This window comes from Triturus cristatus, chromosome 4_1 (genome assembly GCF_964204655.1).
Source record: "Triturus cristatus chromosome 4_1, aTriCri1.1, whole genome shotgun sequence".
Classification (NCBI taxonomy): Eukaryota; Metazoa; Chordata; class Amphibia; order Caudata; family Salamandridae; genus Triturus; species Triturus cristatus.
In genome coordinates, this window is record NC_140585.1 from 745,895,472 (window position 1) to 745,910,122 (window position 14,651).

General features: G+C 47.1%; 1 protein-coding gene across 2 annotated transcripts in view; it reads right to left on the reverse strand.

The window, feature by feature from the left end:
* NFYB (nuclear transcription factor Y subunit beta) overlaps positions 1-14,651 on the reverse strand; it is a 179,791-nt gene that overhangs the window by 100,304 nt on the left and 64,836 nt on the right. For both annotated transcript variants that reach the window (XM_085653254.1, XM_085653256.1), the window contains exon 2: positions 2,397-2,490. In XM_085653254.1, the coding sequence (XP_085509380.1) occupies positions 2,397-2,490 (94 nt within the window). The remainder of the gene's footprint in view (positions 1-2,396; positions 2,491-14,651) is intronic.

Sequence of the window (14,651 nt, forward strand, 5' to 3'; positions counted from 1 at the left end):
AACTCATTACTCCTCCTACTTGTTGACTGTGCATTTTCTGTATGACCATCTATGTGTGCAACTATTCTCATGTGTACTTGTACCGCCTCCTTTTGAGCCCCTGTGTGGGTATAAAAGACCCCTGTTCTCTGTACTCCTTAGACTGTCTCCTACAGTGGCCTGAGGGTACTGTATGACACAATCTCCCTCATGTGAGGTTAATAAATACTTCTTTTTGATATTACAGCTTCCGTGCCAATCTCTCTTTATTGGTCTGAGGACTAGTGCGCAAAGAAGGGCGAACCCCTAGCACAGGTAGGCCCTGGTGAGGTCTACTTCTACAGTAAAACGGGACAGAAAACTGAGAGAAGGATACCAGCAACAGGTGGGTGGGATGGGGGTAGAGGAGACCAGTGGCAGTAGGAACAAGTAAAACAAGTAAAACAAGACGCGCCGCCGCGAGACGCGCTCTGTGGCAGGGAGGGGCTGTTAACAGTGGGGGAGCAGGAGGTGAGCCTGCGAGTGGTGCGCGCGGCGAAAGTGATCGCGAGCAATGTGCGCACACCAGGACGAGAGAGGAAAGCCAGACGGCGCCTCTGCTCGTCATTGTGCGCGTAACCACACGCTCTATGCCACCCCAAAAGCTGTGGTCGGACTTTTGAAAGCCCACTCACTAAATGTTTCGCCAGAGCAGCGCATGCGCTAGCTCAGGCGAGACCTAAAAATGAAGAACCTGCACTAATGCAGGTCAGCCATCTGCCTAAAATGTAACCCACAGAGGACAGAGTTTATATTAATCACCTCCAAATCTAAAAATAGTCAGTAAGAAGAAATAAGAAATGGCTTTGCACCACCTCCTGTAGTTTGTGTCAAATCACTACGATTTTGGAATAACACTTTCCCTGTCCATGCAATCACAAGTGGTGCAGACTGTAAATTTTAATTTGCAACAATTATAAGCATAAAAAAATGTCCTGTCTAACCAACATGCAGCTGAAGTCCGCAGCCCACGTAATAATTTCTTAAATTGACGCAGCAAATGCCTTCCTAGCTGGCCTGACAACGAACAACCTATTGCCCTTGAAGGATATGCTACGTTCCACCATCTGGTTAATTGATGCTAGAAACAAATATGACCACACCACTCTCGTTTTGGTAGATCTTAATTGGCTGCACTTAGAAGCTCAGATTAAGTTTAATATCTCCTGTGTCACACTCAAAGACCTCCACAATGGAAGACTGAGCTGTCTTCCCAATCTTGTTGGATCAAGATTTTCCTCAAACTTCCCTGTGGTTCCCTGATGATTACTTTACTGATAACATCTGTGATATCTCCCAATGTGATATGTATACGTTATTCTGTATTGTATGGTCTCACGAGCATTGTTAATAAAAAGAATTTAAAAAAAAGAAGAAAAAAAAGATGTTCCTCAAACAAGAAAGAAATCCTGTTTCAGTTCCACCATTACACCTGTAATTATCACCCTCCACGTTTAAGATCAGCCCTAAACAATCTTTCATCAGGGCCTTCCTTAGCAATGTAGTCTCCCCCATACAATCCTGTTGCATTAGGTTTGGGTTGTTCCATGGTACTCTGAGTGTTACATGACACGCAATACTATTTCATCTCACCTCCCTATGCTGTTTTGGATTGTTTCCACTTTGACGCGATCCAGTTTTGTTACGCCCCAGCTGAAGTAATGTCTTCTCATGTTGGTTGGCCTATGTATCATTCTGCTTAATGTAAAGCGCTCCGTCACCTTCGTACTGCAACCGTAGTATATATATAAAAAACAAATTTAGCAGATAACCCTAGTCGTTGTCCACTTCCTTTGCTAATCTGGCCACCACCTTATTGCGCCCCACTCACCACCCCTACCTAAGTACATAGGGCTGCCTCTCTGTCACCTCTACTGGGACAGTTGCAGGCTACCCTCACCTCACCCCTGGTCAAATCATCTGCAGAGAATTCATAGTAGCTGTGTCTCATTCCTTTCAATCGCCACCTTAGATTCCACTACGTTGGCAATGCAAGCCAGTGGCACCAGTGCCGAACCACCTTGCTCAAACGCTATTCAGTGATCTCTTAGGTTATGGCTGCTAATTTGCACCAGAGGGCTCCTAAGGTGGTACACATTAAGGGCTCTGGCCTAGTGAGTCACATGGTATCTCTAGGGATTAGCATCCTCTCATGTTGGCATCACCGCCATGACCCTCAGTTTTTAAATTGTAATAGACTATGCAGCTTTTATCACAGTCCTTTTCTATGTATTATATTTTCCTTTATATTTAAGTTTGAAAATGTTCTTCTTTCGCCATCGTTAACTTCATCACACTTAAAAGAGGTGAAAATCCACAAAAACAACAGGGAAATATATAGATTCTCAGTTAATATTTTCAGTTAATCCGAGTCTTACCCTCATGTGGTGCAATTACATAATGGCTCCCACTAATGTAGTCTCCAGCAATTCCTAACTGGGAAGGATCCGTTGTAGAACCGTCGCCATCCATCTGGCAAAAAACACAGAAAAAATCTCATGAAAAAAGGGCAAAGTAAGAATTAAATAACAGCCAGACTAGTTGGCTGATTACACCGTTGAATACATAATCATATCGTATTCACTTTCGTCTCCATTTACTTTTTTAATTTTGAAAGAAAGCCCCTCTTGATCTCATTGTCATTGCATGCAGCACCATCATCATACTATGCCAGCATTGCCTTGATACACTACCATACTACGTTGTATTCATAAATACACATCAACACACAGCTACCAATGATCTCAACGCAGGAAACAATTGCTGCTAACCAGCCAACAATTTAGTGCCTATCTCAAAAAGATCTTAAAAGATCACCAGTTTCAACCTTACTTATCACTAGGATTTCAGGCTTAGACACTTTCCCCCCAGATTTTAGGTATCTATCACTTCTGCAAAACGACGATTCATCTCTTATCTTATCATGTACTACTGTTTAAGCATGTCGTTTTCAGGCTCATACTGTAAGCCCCAATTCTTTTAGTAGTCTTTCACTACAAAATGCGGCTTCTTGTGCTATTTGTATTCCCCTTAAGTCTTTGTATCCGGCACATTCTTCATAATCCTCTGTTCATATTTGTGCATACATTATTCTTGCGTTTCTCAATAAATATGACAGATCAAGCCAGGTTTCTTTTAGATGTCCATACCTGGGCTCACTTGAAACAGTCCAGGCCCTCCCGAAAATCTAGCCTTAGAACTGAATCCAATTCTTGAGATAAGAATTTACAAGGGAGGGAGACATGCATTCTCTGACACACAGGCTGGCCAGAGAGACACCACCATAGATAAGGTACACTGACACTTTATTTTTGCCTTAGTATGAGAGTTTTACTTATTAAGAGTGCAGCACTACTTCAAAATGCATTTTTTATTCTCAGTTATTTTTCCATTTAAAATTCTGGAAATGAACCAGTAATTAGGGCTCATTAGTCTAGAAAGGGGGCACACTTAAGAAATATCACTCCACTATGAATGACATACTTCTAGCTTTTTCAAACTGTTCAAACTAATGACAAAAGATATCTTGTGTTACCCTCAAGCATTCAAAATACTCAACAAATAACCTCCAAGGTTTGTCTAGACTGAAGTATACAAAGAAGTGATGGATGAAATGCTTAGTGGGACTGGTATGCCCAGACGTGGGACCAGTGCAATGTGCTACTGGAATCAGGCTATACCAGACTGATAAACCGTGTTCCAGTTCAGGGAGGACTGTTCCCACTGTAGCAGGGTCAAGAATGATATGCATATGGCTAGGGACAAACAGAGGTGGCATGGTCTGCAAAATAACGATGGACTGGGAAGCGGCCCGAGTAATTACCAGTAGGTCAGATTAATTCAAGCATTCCATCCATTACTTTTTTGTATACTTAAGTCTGGATCAGAAACAAATATATCATAGACGATATGAGCAGCAGCTGCTGCAGAAATAATTAAGGATCCAAATCTGTCCACAGCTGAACTGGCAATACCTAATGGAATTTAACAACAAGCGAAATCAGGCGCTCACAAGTTTAGCAGTAGACACATTCACTTTAATAGTGGGTTTTTTATTAAACATGGTCGAATTGGAAATGTTTTATCCTAAAAAAGTTTTTAATCTCAAGTTACAGCCACATATCCACTTTTGATAATGCAACAATAGCCTGTGATACCTGCCTTGTACTTAGCTTGTAGGGCAAGTGTTATATGTTATTTTAATTTGAAATTGAGGCAGAATAAACGAAACGGACACCTTTATCTAAATACTATGATATTTTTACCAAAATGGCCAATAATGACCCTTACAATCCTTGGAGTTAAAGTTGGATCCGCATTAAATGCAAAATACAAGGGGGATCATGACGTCTCTAAACTTAAACGAGAGTCCAAACCGAGGCAGGACACTCCTATGTCTCAAACTAGTAAATAAAGATGTGGTCTAAGAGCTAGACAGCTGGGTTTGTAACCTTGGGGGCAGGATTCAAATCCCACTTTGTGTGCCACGGAAGGGAGCAGAGCTTCTGCCTCCGTCTTCACCAATCCAGTCTATGTTGTGGGTAGCAACACATGTAATAACACTCTTCTCTCCCCCAGTAAGCCTTAATTCAGGTTACTGTTGAATTATGAAATAGGTTTCTTTCCTTTTTCCCACAATGCACTATCTCCAAGTTACAGATGCATTGCACTTTGTTTAAGCTAATTTTTTAAACAACATTATTACCACTTTGTATACTATACTACATCAAACCTGAACGATCCCATTCTGCTTACCTTTTGTTTATTTTATAGTTCCCAGAATCAACTCACAACAGTAAACAAGTATATATAGAGCCTTGTAGATCTCCCCTACAGACATTTTGTAGCCGTCTAAAACCAACTGTGCAAGGTACGAATACTAATAGTGGGCTTTGGGTCAGCCCATTGATTACCGCCGATTGGCATTCTTACCAATCTCATTTGCTTGCAATCTTATTCAATGCTTTTCATTCCTCTTCTTGTGTTTGTCCTTCGCCTGCAGAATAGCTTCTTCACCATCCTTTTGACTGGATGACTTGTGTCTTTCATGAGTCCAGATCAGAGAACTACATTTTCCTTTTTCTTACAAGCATTCTATGGCAGTGTGTGTGTGCTTGCTTTATTGCCCGAGTACTGTTTCTCCCCTCCAGTACCCACACTCCTGCGATCTCCATGCTGCTCCCCACCTAAACTGGTCTATTGCTTCCCTCACATCTTCCCAACAAGCTTGGCTTCTTTGTCTTTTTATTATTTAAACAACCCCCACCACTCCTCCTTAGCTCCCCACTTGCATCTCCCACTGCTAGGTGTTTACTTGACTCCATGCCTGCTCCATGATTGTCCCTTTCCCTCCCTTTTTAAAATTAAACACAAAGTGTTTTGGCATAGTGACTCATGAAGGCGTCAACACGGTGGGAAAGCCTTTGAGTCATGATACATGCATGCTGATGAGTGATGTTCACATGTGCGCTTATACATCATTGCGCTTTTTTACCTTCTTTTCGCTGATGCTGTTGAGCATTGCCAAAAAACCACTGACAATGCCAGTACATCTGTATTCCCAAAGCCGAAAGGAGAGACCTATAGGCTTTTACTCTTTGGACAGACTTTACTCCTAGAGTTTACAAATATGAGCAAAAGTACGAGGTACTTACCTTCACTAACGATGTATCTGGTAGAGGCGATTCTAGCCGCAGATTCCTTCACGTAGAATTATCCCCCGACGTGAGACTGGATCCAGAAACTTTTTTGCCACAGCATCCCTGCGCGCCGGGACGACATCAAGCGACTCCGCCCAGGCGTCGTCCGTGTACGTGACGTCAGCGAGGTCACTTAAGACCCACCCCGGCGTGCCCACATCAGTTTTCTTCTGAGAACTATTCCGCATCACAAAGCGGAACCACCAGATAAAAAACTGTGGAAGCATGGGAACAGTGTGCGAACAGCAGAAAAACTGGAAAGAAACGGTGACTAACACCACCACCAGAGTAGTGCCAACACCGCAGAACCGAAGGGCAGGGAAAGAAGAAGAACAAGCAGAAACCTGCGCAGTTACCCTCCCAGCACATAGACAACCTCCCATCCCTGTGCCCCGGAGGCAAAGAAGATGCGTAAAAGCCATGGCACACGTAGTAAACCCACCCCCACCATCCTGAGCAAGGAATGGGACAAGTCTCAAGACAGACAGGGGCAACAAACTTCCAAGCCACCCCAACCTAGAGGGCAACCACCCACAAGGGACAAGGGCAAGGCCTGGCCAGATGACCCTTAAGCAGAAGATAGCAATGGAAGGAAGGGAGGGGAGGGAGGACAGGGATAGAATCAATCCCCCCCAAACCTGGAGTAGCCAGAGCAGCAGGGCACCGGAACCCCATCCTCCAAAGAACCAAAGGAGGAATGAACCGCCCCCAGACGGAGTCACCCGTCAAGAACAAGGAAGGCACTCACAAGAGACACAGCCCCCCCACCGGGAGGCGAGTACCGAAGACCAACCCAAGGGTCCTCGCAGAATAGGGGAGGAAGGGCGGGCCGTGAAGGAATCTGCGGCTAGAATAGTCTCTACCAGACACATCGTTACGGAAGGTAAGTAACTCGTACATCTGATAGAGACTACTAGCCGCAGATTCCTTCACGTAGAATAGATACCCTAGCAATACTCCCCGGGAAGGAGGGTCTGCGAAAGGACCCCACCAGCCAATGCAGAACAGAGGGCCCCACAGGAGACCAGATCTGTGGACCAGGTAGAACCTCACCCCTGCCAGGCCAAGAGAACCCCCACAAGTAGGACCCCACCGACCACAAGGGCATGGAGTAGGGAAAGAAGGCGGAAGAGGCTCGTACACTCACCACAGAGGAACCAAGGGCAAGGACTGAGAGGCCGAAGCACCCCACTCCCCCACAAGACAACATAGCTTCCGCCCAATGCCAAGACAGGAAAAGCGGAAGAAAGAAGAAGAAGAAGAAGAAGCCTAGAGGGCCCAAGGAAACTAGGGGAAAGAAGGCAAACCCACTCCAGATGGAGAGCAGCCTGCCAGCCCGAACAGCGCCGGCAGTCAAAACCAGAAGCAAGAACAACAGCCCGAGGACCCAGGAAGGCCGTGTAGGTGACGCCTGGCAAGGGAGAACACAGAATCATCCCAGACCTCAGGACTGGAGCAGGAAGATGCCTGGGCACACCACTACGAATGGCCGCGCACACGACCTCAGGAAGCAAAAGCAACCTACCTAAACGCCATGGAGAACAGGCACCCGAAGGCGACCAGAACCCTCTAGCAGAGCGCAAGCTATATGACAGCTACCACTACCCCACATAGGGTACGGTAAGTCCCAAGATATGGGAACCCTCTTTGGAAGAACTTCCGCAGCAGAGGAAAAAACAAAAGCACCACGGGGGAAAAAAACACCCCCGCTGAAGGCTTGACAAGCAGCCCAAGCAAAGCAGAAGGCCCAATCACAGGGCAACAACTCCGGCAGAACCACACACAATAAACACAAGGGCCGTCCAGCAGCCAACAATGCCAAAGTCCCAAGGAAGGACGTAAACGGCCAGAAAACACACCGCACAGCCTGAATAGCCAGCTTAAGAAGGCCCAGAATCAACCCAACTCAGAAGTCACTGAGGAGGGGACGGAGGAGGAGGAGGAGGAGGATAAGGCGGAAGAGGAGGACAGAGCCCTGCCAAGAGCCTTTGGATGGCGGTGTCGGCCAGGGCATGGAACAACAGGCTGCCATCAAACGGAAGGTCGATGATACGCTCCCGAATATTCTCAGGGAATACTCTGTCCCGAAGCCAAGCATAGCGACGGAGAGCGACTGAGAAAGCCATGGCCCGGCCCAGCACCTCCGAGATGTCCAGAGCGGAGCGGAGAATAAACGCCGCAAGCTCCCGGCCATCCAATGCATGATGCCGTAAGTCCACCAGGCCAGACTCCTGGGATGCTGCAGATCCCAGAGACTCAGCCGAGTCCCACAAACAGGAGGAGGCCCTAGCCAGCACACACAAGGTGTTAAGGGCCTGCAGGGCCGCGCTGGTAGAGGCGAACATGTTGCGTCCCCAAGAGTCCAGCCAGTGGGCCTCTCGGGACGGCGGAGTCAACAGTGGCCGCAGGGAGGAAAAAGCAGTCCGCAAAAGGGGACTGGCGGCTGAGGGGTGAAGGGAAAGACACGCCGGGTCACGCTGCGCCGGGAGGTGCCGGTGCAGAAGCTGCTGAGGCACCGGGTCCCCTGAGGCAGGACGCCTCCCGTCAAGGAAGAAAGGAGCGAACCTTCAAAGTGAAGTAAGATTTCCCTCCCACCAGAGCCCTGATGGAGAACCTCCAATAGATGGTCCGCCGGAAAGTGAGCCACCGGGTCACCCATACGCCGAATGCCCACAGCCGTGGACGCCGCGTGAGCGAAAGCCACACCCGCCTCCGCAGGGCCCCGCGGTGGAGAAGGCAGCTCCTCCGTGGGTGACGGCTGCAAACTAAGACGGCCGTCCCAGAGGCCAAGCGGGGCGGCCAAGGGCCAGACCTGGAAGTCAGAAGGAGCCGAAGAATGAGGGACCTGCCGCCCTTCGACGCCGGTCAAAAAGACACCACACGGCGACCAGTCTCTGGGGAGGACGACACCAATATATAGCCTGCCTCCGGAGAAGAAGAAGCGTCCGAAGACGAATCTGCGGTACGACCCCTGCGCGGAGCCGTAGAGTCCGCTGCTTGAGGTAGGACGTCGGCACCAGCCGGCATCAACGGGCAAGGTACCTCCAAGTCACCCCGCACTGGGGACCAGAGCAGAGACCGGAGTGAAGCTGGAGCCGCACCGGCGCTGGGGCGGCACCAGAGTGATGCCGACCCGACCACCGCAGAGGCAGCCTCCTGCATGGGGGAACAAGACGGGCCTGGGGAGTGGCACGAAGCCCTCCGGCAGCTGTGGCCCAGAATGAGGCAAAGATCGCTCGGCAACCCATGTGGCGGCGCCAGGGACGATTCAACCTCCGACTCGCCCTCTGACGAGGCAGCCGCCTGTGAGGAGGGACGAGAGGGGCCTGGAGAGGGACGAGGGGTCTTCCCTCGGCCTCGACCCGAAGCGGGACGAGGAGGGTCCATCGACCCCTGTGGCTCCGCACGGTCCAGCTGCTGCCGGCGCCGCAGCGGCATCACCTCAGCCTTAGACAGGACCACCTTGTCAAAGGACCGAGAGGGGCTCAGGGATGCGACCCGAGCCCCGGCGACCTCCCGCGACACCACAGGGACCCCCGTGGGAGTTTGCAGCGAGGCAGAGATGCCGTGGCCTGAAGGAGCCGCACCCCAACAGTACCACATCCTCCAAGCCTGGATCCGAACCAGTCTGCGCCGGGGCCAGAGCCACCGTCGGCGCCGCAGAGGGCCCTGCGCGGGGCGAGGGATCCGCCGACGCCCCAGGAGGGGAAGGAGGAGGAGACGCCAGCGAGACCTGCAAAGCCGCTGCATATGTCTCCATTTGGACTCTCGACGCCCCAACACCGGGAAACGGTGGATAGGACGACACGTGGGGCCGCATCACCCGCGGAGAGTCCACGCCCCCGGTAGGCCGGAAACCAGCCCCCGGGGACAAACTGTGACACTTACCCACCGGGGAGCGACGCTCACGTGACATCGGAGAAAGGCGAGGACGACGACCACGGCCGTATCTGAAGCTGTCTGCCAAAGCACACCGAGGGGAGGACATCGACCTGCAGAGACGCGCCGAGATAAGTTTCATCCGGCGCTCCCGCTGCGACTTCGGCTTCAACTGTTGGCACGCCGTACATCGGGAGCGACTTCGGCTTCAACTGTTGGCACGCCGTACAATCTGTGGTGCCGTGATCCTCCCCCAAAGACCAGATACAAATGAGGTGAGGGTCTGTCGCCGACATAAGATGCCCACAAGCGGTGCAAGTCTTATAGCCCGAAGGCATTCGCACACTGTTCCACCAAAAGGAAATGGAAGAAAAAAGGGCCCTAACAGGCCCGAAGCAATGATCGGATCCGCGTTGCACGCGGAAAAGGAAAAATCTGACGTGGGTCTTATGTGACCTCGCTGACGTCACGTACGCCGATGACACCTGGGCGGAGTTGCGTGATGTCGCCCCGCCACCGGCACGCAGGGATGCGGTGGCAAAAAAGTTTCCAGATCCAGACTCACGCCTGGGGATAATGCTACGTCAAGGAATCTGCGGCTTGCAGTCTCGATCAGATTCATTTGACAGTCCGAATGATGCCCAAGGGATATTTACCAACTGGGTTGTCACTCCTCAAAGTGGTTGTGTGTTTGAATATTCACAGATCTTAAACCAAGTCATTGTTTTTTTTGTACTAAACCCTATATGCACACTTTGTACATGTATATAGATCACTTTGTTCACTAACAATGTAATAACCACAGCACAAACACTTTAGCACTACATCATACTCACTTTTTTAGATTTGTATATTCTTCAAGTATGCCTTTTGTTTCTCTTTATAGTGATTCGTGCATATTTTATTAATTGTTTTGCGAATTATATTTAATTACAACATTTGGTCAACAGCATACTTGAGGATGTTATGCAATTAATCAGGGGCAGATCCTCCGTTATGGCGGATAAGCATTGCCCCACCTTCTGCGAGTGCAGCAGGCACACATTAATAAAATGGTAATGAATACCATTTTATTATGTGTGGCAGGCTAGCACTGTTAAAGCACGAGGGCGGGGCTGATTAGTGCACTTGCACTATCACTTCAGCCCCCTGCCAGGGTTCATGTCAGATTGGCTGGGGCCGGCTGGGGCCGACTACAGCCGGCCAATCTGACCTGCGTACTTCAGAACCTGCAATCCCAGGGCTGAGAAATAGCCGAGGGATTGCAACCGCAGACCCCCAGCCTTGAAATGAGCGCTGGTTAGCCTGCTCCAACCCATCCAAGATTGGTTGGTTTTGGGCTGTACAAGGGAGGAAGTCCTTCCCTTTCCGCCCGAGTCAGCGGCGAGAAAAGAGGGATGGCAACTGGACCCTCCAGCAACATGAATATGGTGAGTTTTTTGAGCATCGTGCCTCACCATATTTAAATGTTGCCGGCCGCTACTGCAATTAATTGTAATTGATGCTGTACCAAGGAAAACACTATTTTGTGTAAATACTAAAATCGTACTCGATTCTAGGCAAATTTTCCACCTGAAGTAAACAATATTACATCTTCTCCCAGGCCACCAACGTGCAGTGATTCACTGCTCTTCATTTAGGATTTTGCTATATAAATACCTATACATATATTTACAGATGAAGGACATTTATAAAGTTTCACTAAGTTTGCCGTTAATTAAAAAAAAAAAAAAAAAGTATATAGATAATATACTTACTTATAGGGGCTTTCAGCCTGCTTTCTTCATCCATTAGTGTTTTATTGTGTAATTGACACTTTTGTTCCACCAACCACAACACATAGCATGGGACAGAGGGTCAGCCAACTTCTGCCATTGGCTCACTTCACTACGCTTGATAGCATTCTGCTCTTGCACTATGTGCACGTTCACAAAAAAGAAGTCCCCTTGTACAGTTGTTACAGAAACCGCTCACAAACATTAGCAAATCCAGAGTTTGGCAGCCATCACCAGGCCTGCAACACAATATATAACCCTTTCACCCATGTGCACAATGAGCACTGCAACCCTATGTAACAGTTTCTACATGGGCAAAAGCAGAGAAAGAAGGTGTAGCAAAGCAAAGTCTCAGAGGAAAGCAAATCCTAACAATGGAATCATTAATATACATTGCCAATTTTAAGTCAGAGAGAGGGCATTCTCCCCATATGGCAAAACGCAAAACCTTTAACATAAAGATCCAACACATGGAGGGGGAAAAATCCCCAAAATTACAAACACTACACATTACTTTGTAAACGAATCCCATACTTCGGAGTCAACAGGAAGACAAAGAAAACTTTCACTGGGAATTACAGCTGTCATTGGAGGGATATCTGCAGGGACACACTTGTACAGATCAGTAACAACATTAATGTTGAAGTTAGATAAAGTAGTTATTATGGTGTCTCTGTTGCACCTGCATTTTAATTATACCTAAAAAAAGGATCACTAAGCATGCAAAGCCCCCCACACCGCTCTGCCACCATCGGCACGCAGGATCACAAGTCTACTACACCGAATCCAATCACCCAACAGTCTAATGACAGGCACTGTAGTACCCTAACGACCCTTCCAGTCTATCATGCTCTCCCAATACATATGTAAAACCCCATAAAAACCTGCCAAAAGGTCACATTGTCTTCCAGCGTAGATCTGTATAGGGACTCAATAGGGACAACACACAAATATATCCATGAATCACAGTGCAAGACAATTAATTCACAAACATGTCAAACAAAGCAAGCAATAGAAACGCAGAGGAGTCAAAGCAGTTAGCAATTTAATGGCTTGAAAACACAAATCTTTGTCCAGGGCTGGCGCTACCTTCTTTAAAAAATAACCCTGGGACCCACTTGCCCTCCTCCACCTTCTACTCCGCAACTGTTCACATCAAACTCAAGGTGAAGATCCCAGACATCATTTGGAATGTTGACGTCAACCTTATTAGCCAAACAGTGATAGTGGTCAAATTCACCTTCCACCAAATAAGGCTTCTAAAAAAGATCCTATCTTTCACTCCATCTGAACAGCAACTCTTTGCTCTAGTAAACGCTTGTCTCAAGTACGACAACGCACTATAATATGCCTTGGCTCCTCAGCAAACTAACAGACAGCAACACACAAAACGGTGCAGTCTGCCTCATTTTAGGAAAGACACATCCGGCTCGACTGAAGCCCCAACAGGCTACTTCTAAATCCAGCAAGACATTCAAAACTTTACCTTTTAATGCCTCCAGGGTTATACTCTTATTCAAATGGAGCAAAATAAACCTAATGCTACCAACCCGTTCTATTCTGTTCTAACTGCTACAGCAAACTACTGGTAAAAAAAAAAACAGACGAAAACAAAAATACTGCAACAGCACTGGAGACAGCTGCTGGTCCTTGCTCTTGCAATCAACAATCCCCCTCCCTAGAAAACTTCAGCATCCCCAACCTCATTAAAGTTAGAGAAAAAAGGAACAAAAAGAAAAACATCTACAGTCTGGTCCTGCTTACCTAGCACTAGCCCCACATCCCCATGCCCTCATCCATGACCTTGCAGCATTAACTTCTAAGATTACCTAACCCAGAGGCCCCAACCATTTTTACAACAAGAGCTACTTATGTTCAATAAAAATAATCCTGAGCTACTTATAAGTTTTGTAATAGTGATCATATCAGACAAGATCAAATTGGTGGCTACCATATGCAAGAGTATTAGGGTGACTATCTCCGTTCTTTAGGCATACCTGTCAGAAGTAATGTAAAAATGTTTTTTCAATGTGGAATGCCTCTATGAAGGTAATACATACCAGCTATAGCTGCAATGCCCCTCGCAAAAACTTATTACTAACAAGTCCCTCCAACTCTGCGTGATGTATCACTCAAATATTAGCTTTTTTGCAACAAAATCATTTTCTCCAAACATCAGCATCTGAGTTCTGAAAATACACACATTTTGGTCTTTTCAGTAAACGTATACAAATATTAGTTTAACCAAGAAAAAGCTTCTAGGTTAGTAGGCTGAGCTGCACATAGAGGAGCTACATTTAGCAAGTTAAGAGCTACCAGTAGCTCACAAGATACTCGTTGGAGAAGCCTGGACTAACTCATCAGTCACTCAAGCTCAAACTGTTGGCACACCTCTGTCAGCTCAATTACTGAAAGCGTCTAAATACAGAGAGTGTAATTACAAAACAGATAAACGAAAATAAAGCTTTCTTCTTCTCCACACCGTTATATATCTTGCCAATTAATTGAAGGACTCAATCGAGTACATTCTCTAACAGATGTGTGCAGACAGTGGCACCCATAACGATAAAGGATATATGCAGCTACGAACCCCTTAACCATGCTGTAATGAAATGGAATAGCCAAATGATTTGGTAGCATGAACAGGGCCAATAAGGTTAATGTTCAGATAGATCACCAAGAGGTTTGTGGTAAGGCTTTGTAAATACACAACATTTGCTTCTAGGACTTACTGCGCCACCATAAACGTAATGTTGTCCTATGCCTCTGTGCTAGCTCTTAATCAACAAGCATGTAGATTTCAGTGAAAAAACTTATTTTGGGAGGAAAAAGATAACAGGCAACAAAAGTCTTTTAGCAATTTAATTCCAAAAGACTACTTGCCCAAATAGTGCTTAGCTCCTAGAAGTCATACTGAGAGTGCAGAATCTGCATGTGAAGTAAGCAACACTTGTGAAACCCCACACATATTCCTGATTCACATAACACCTTGAGTACTGAAGCCACCTTCGCTCCAGTTAAGGGGGTCAAACATTGCAAGTAATAGCAGTGCAGGATACATGAACTCATACACAGAGATTGGTGGCTTCAGAGGATCCCTCTTCAGGATTCAGACAACTAGGAGGGACATAAGTCCTCGGCGAAATGAAATTCGAACAAACAAGTGTGCAAAACATCAATACTGGAAGGCGCCATCTCAAGTGTTGACAGATTTCAACATTCATGCAGAGACAACTTGAACACCCCTCACAGGAACTCTGCAACAATCTCTATTCTTCAT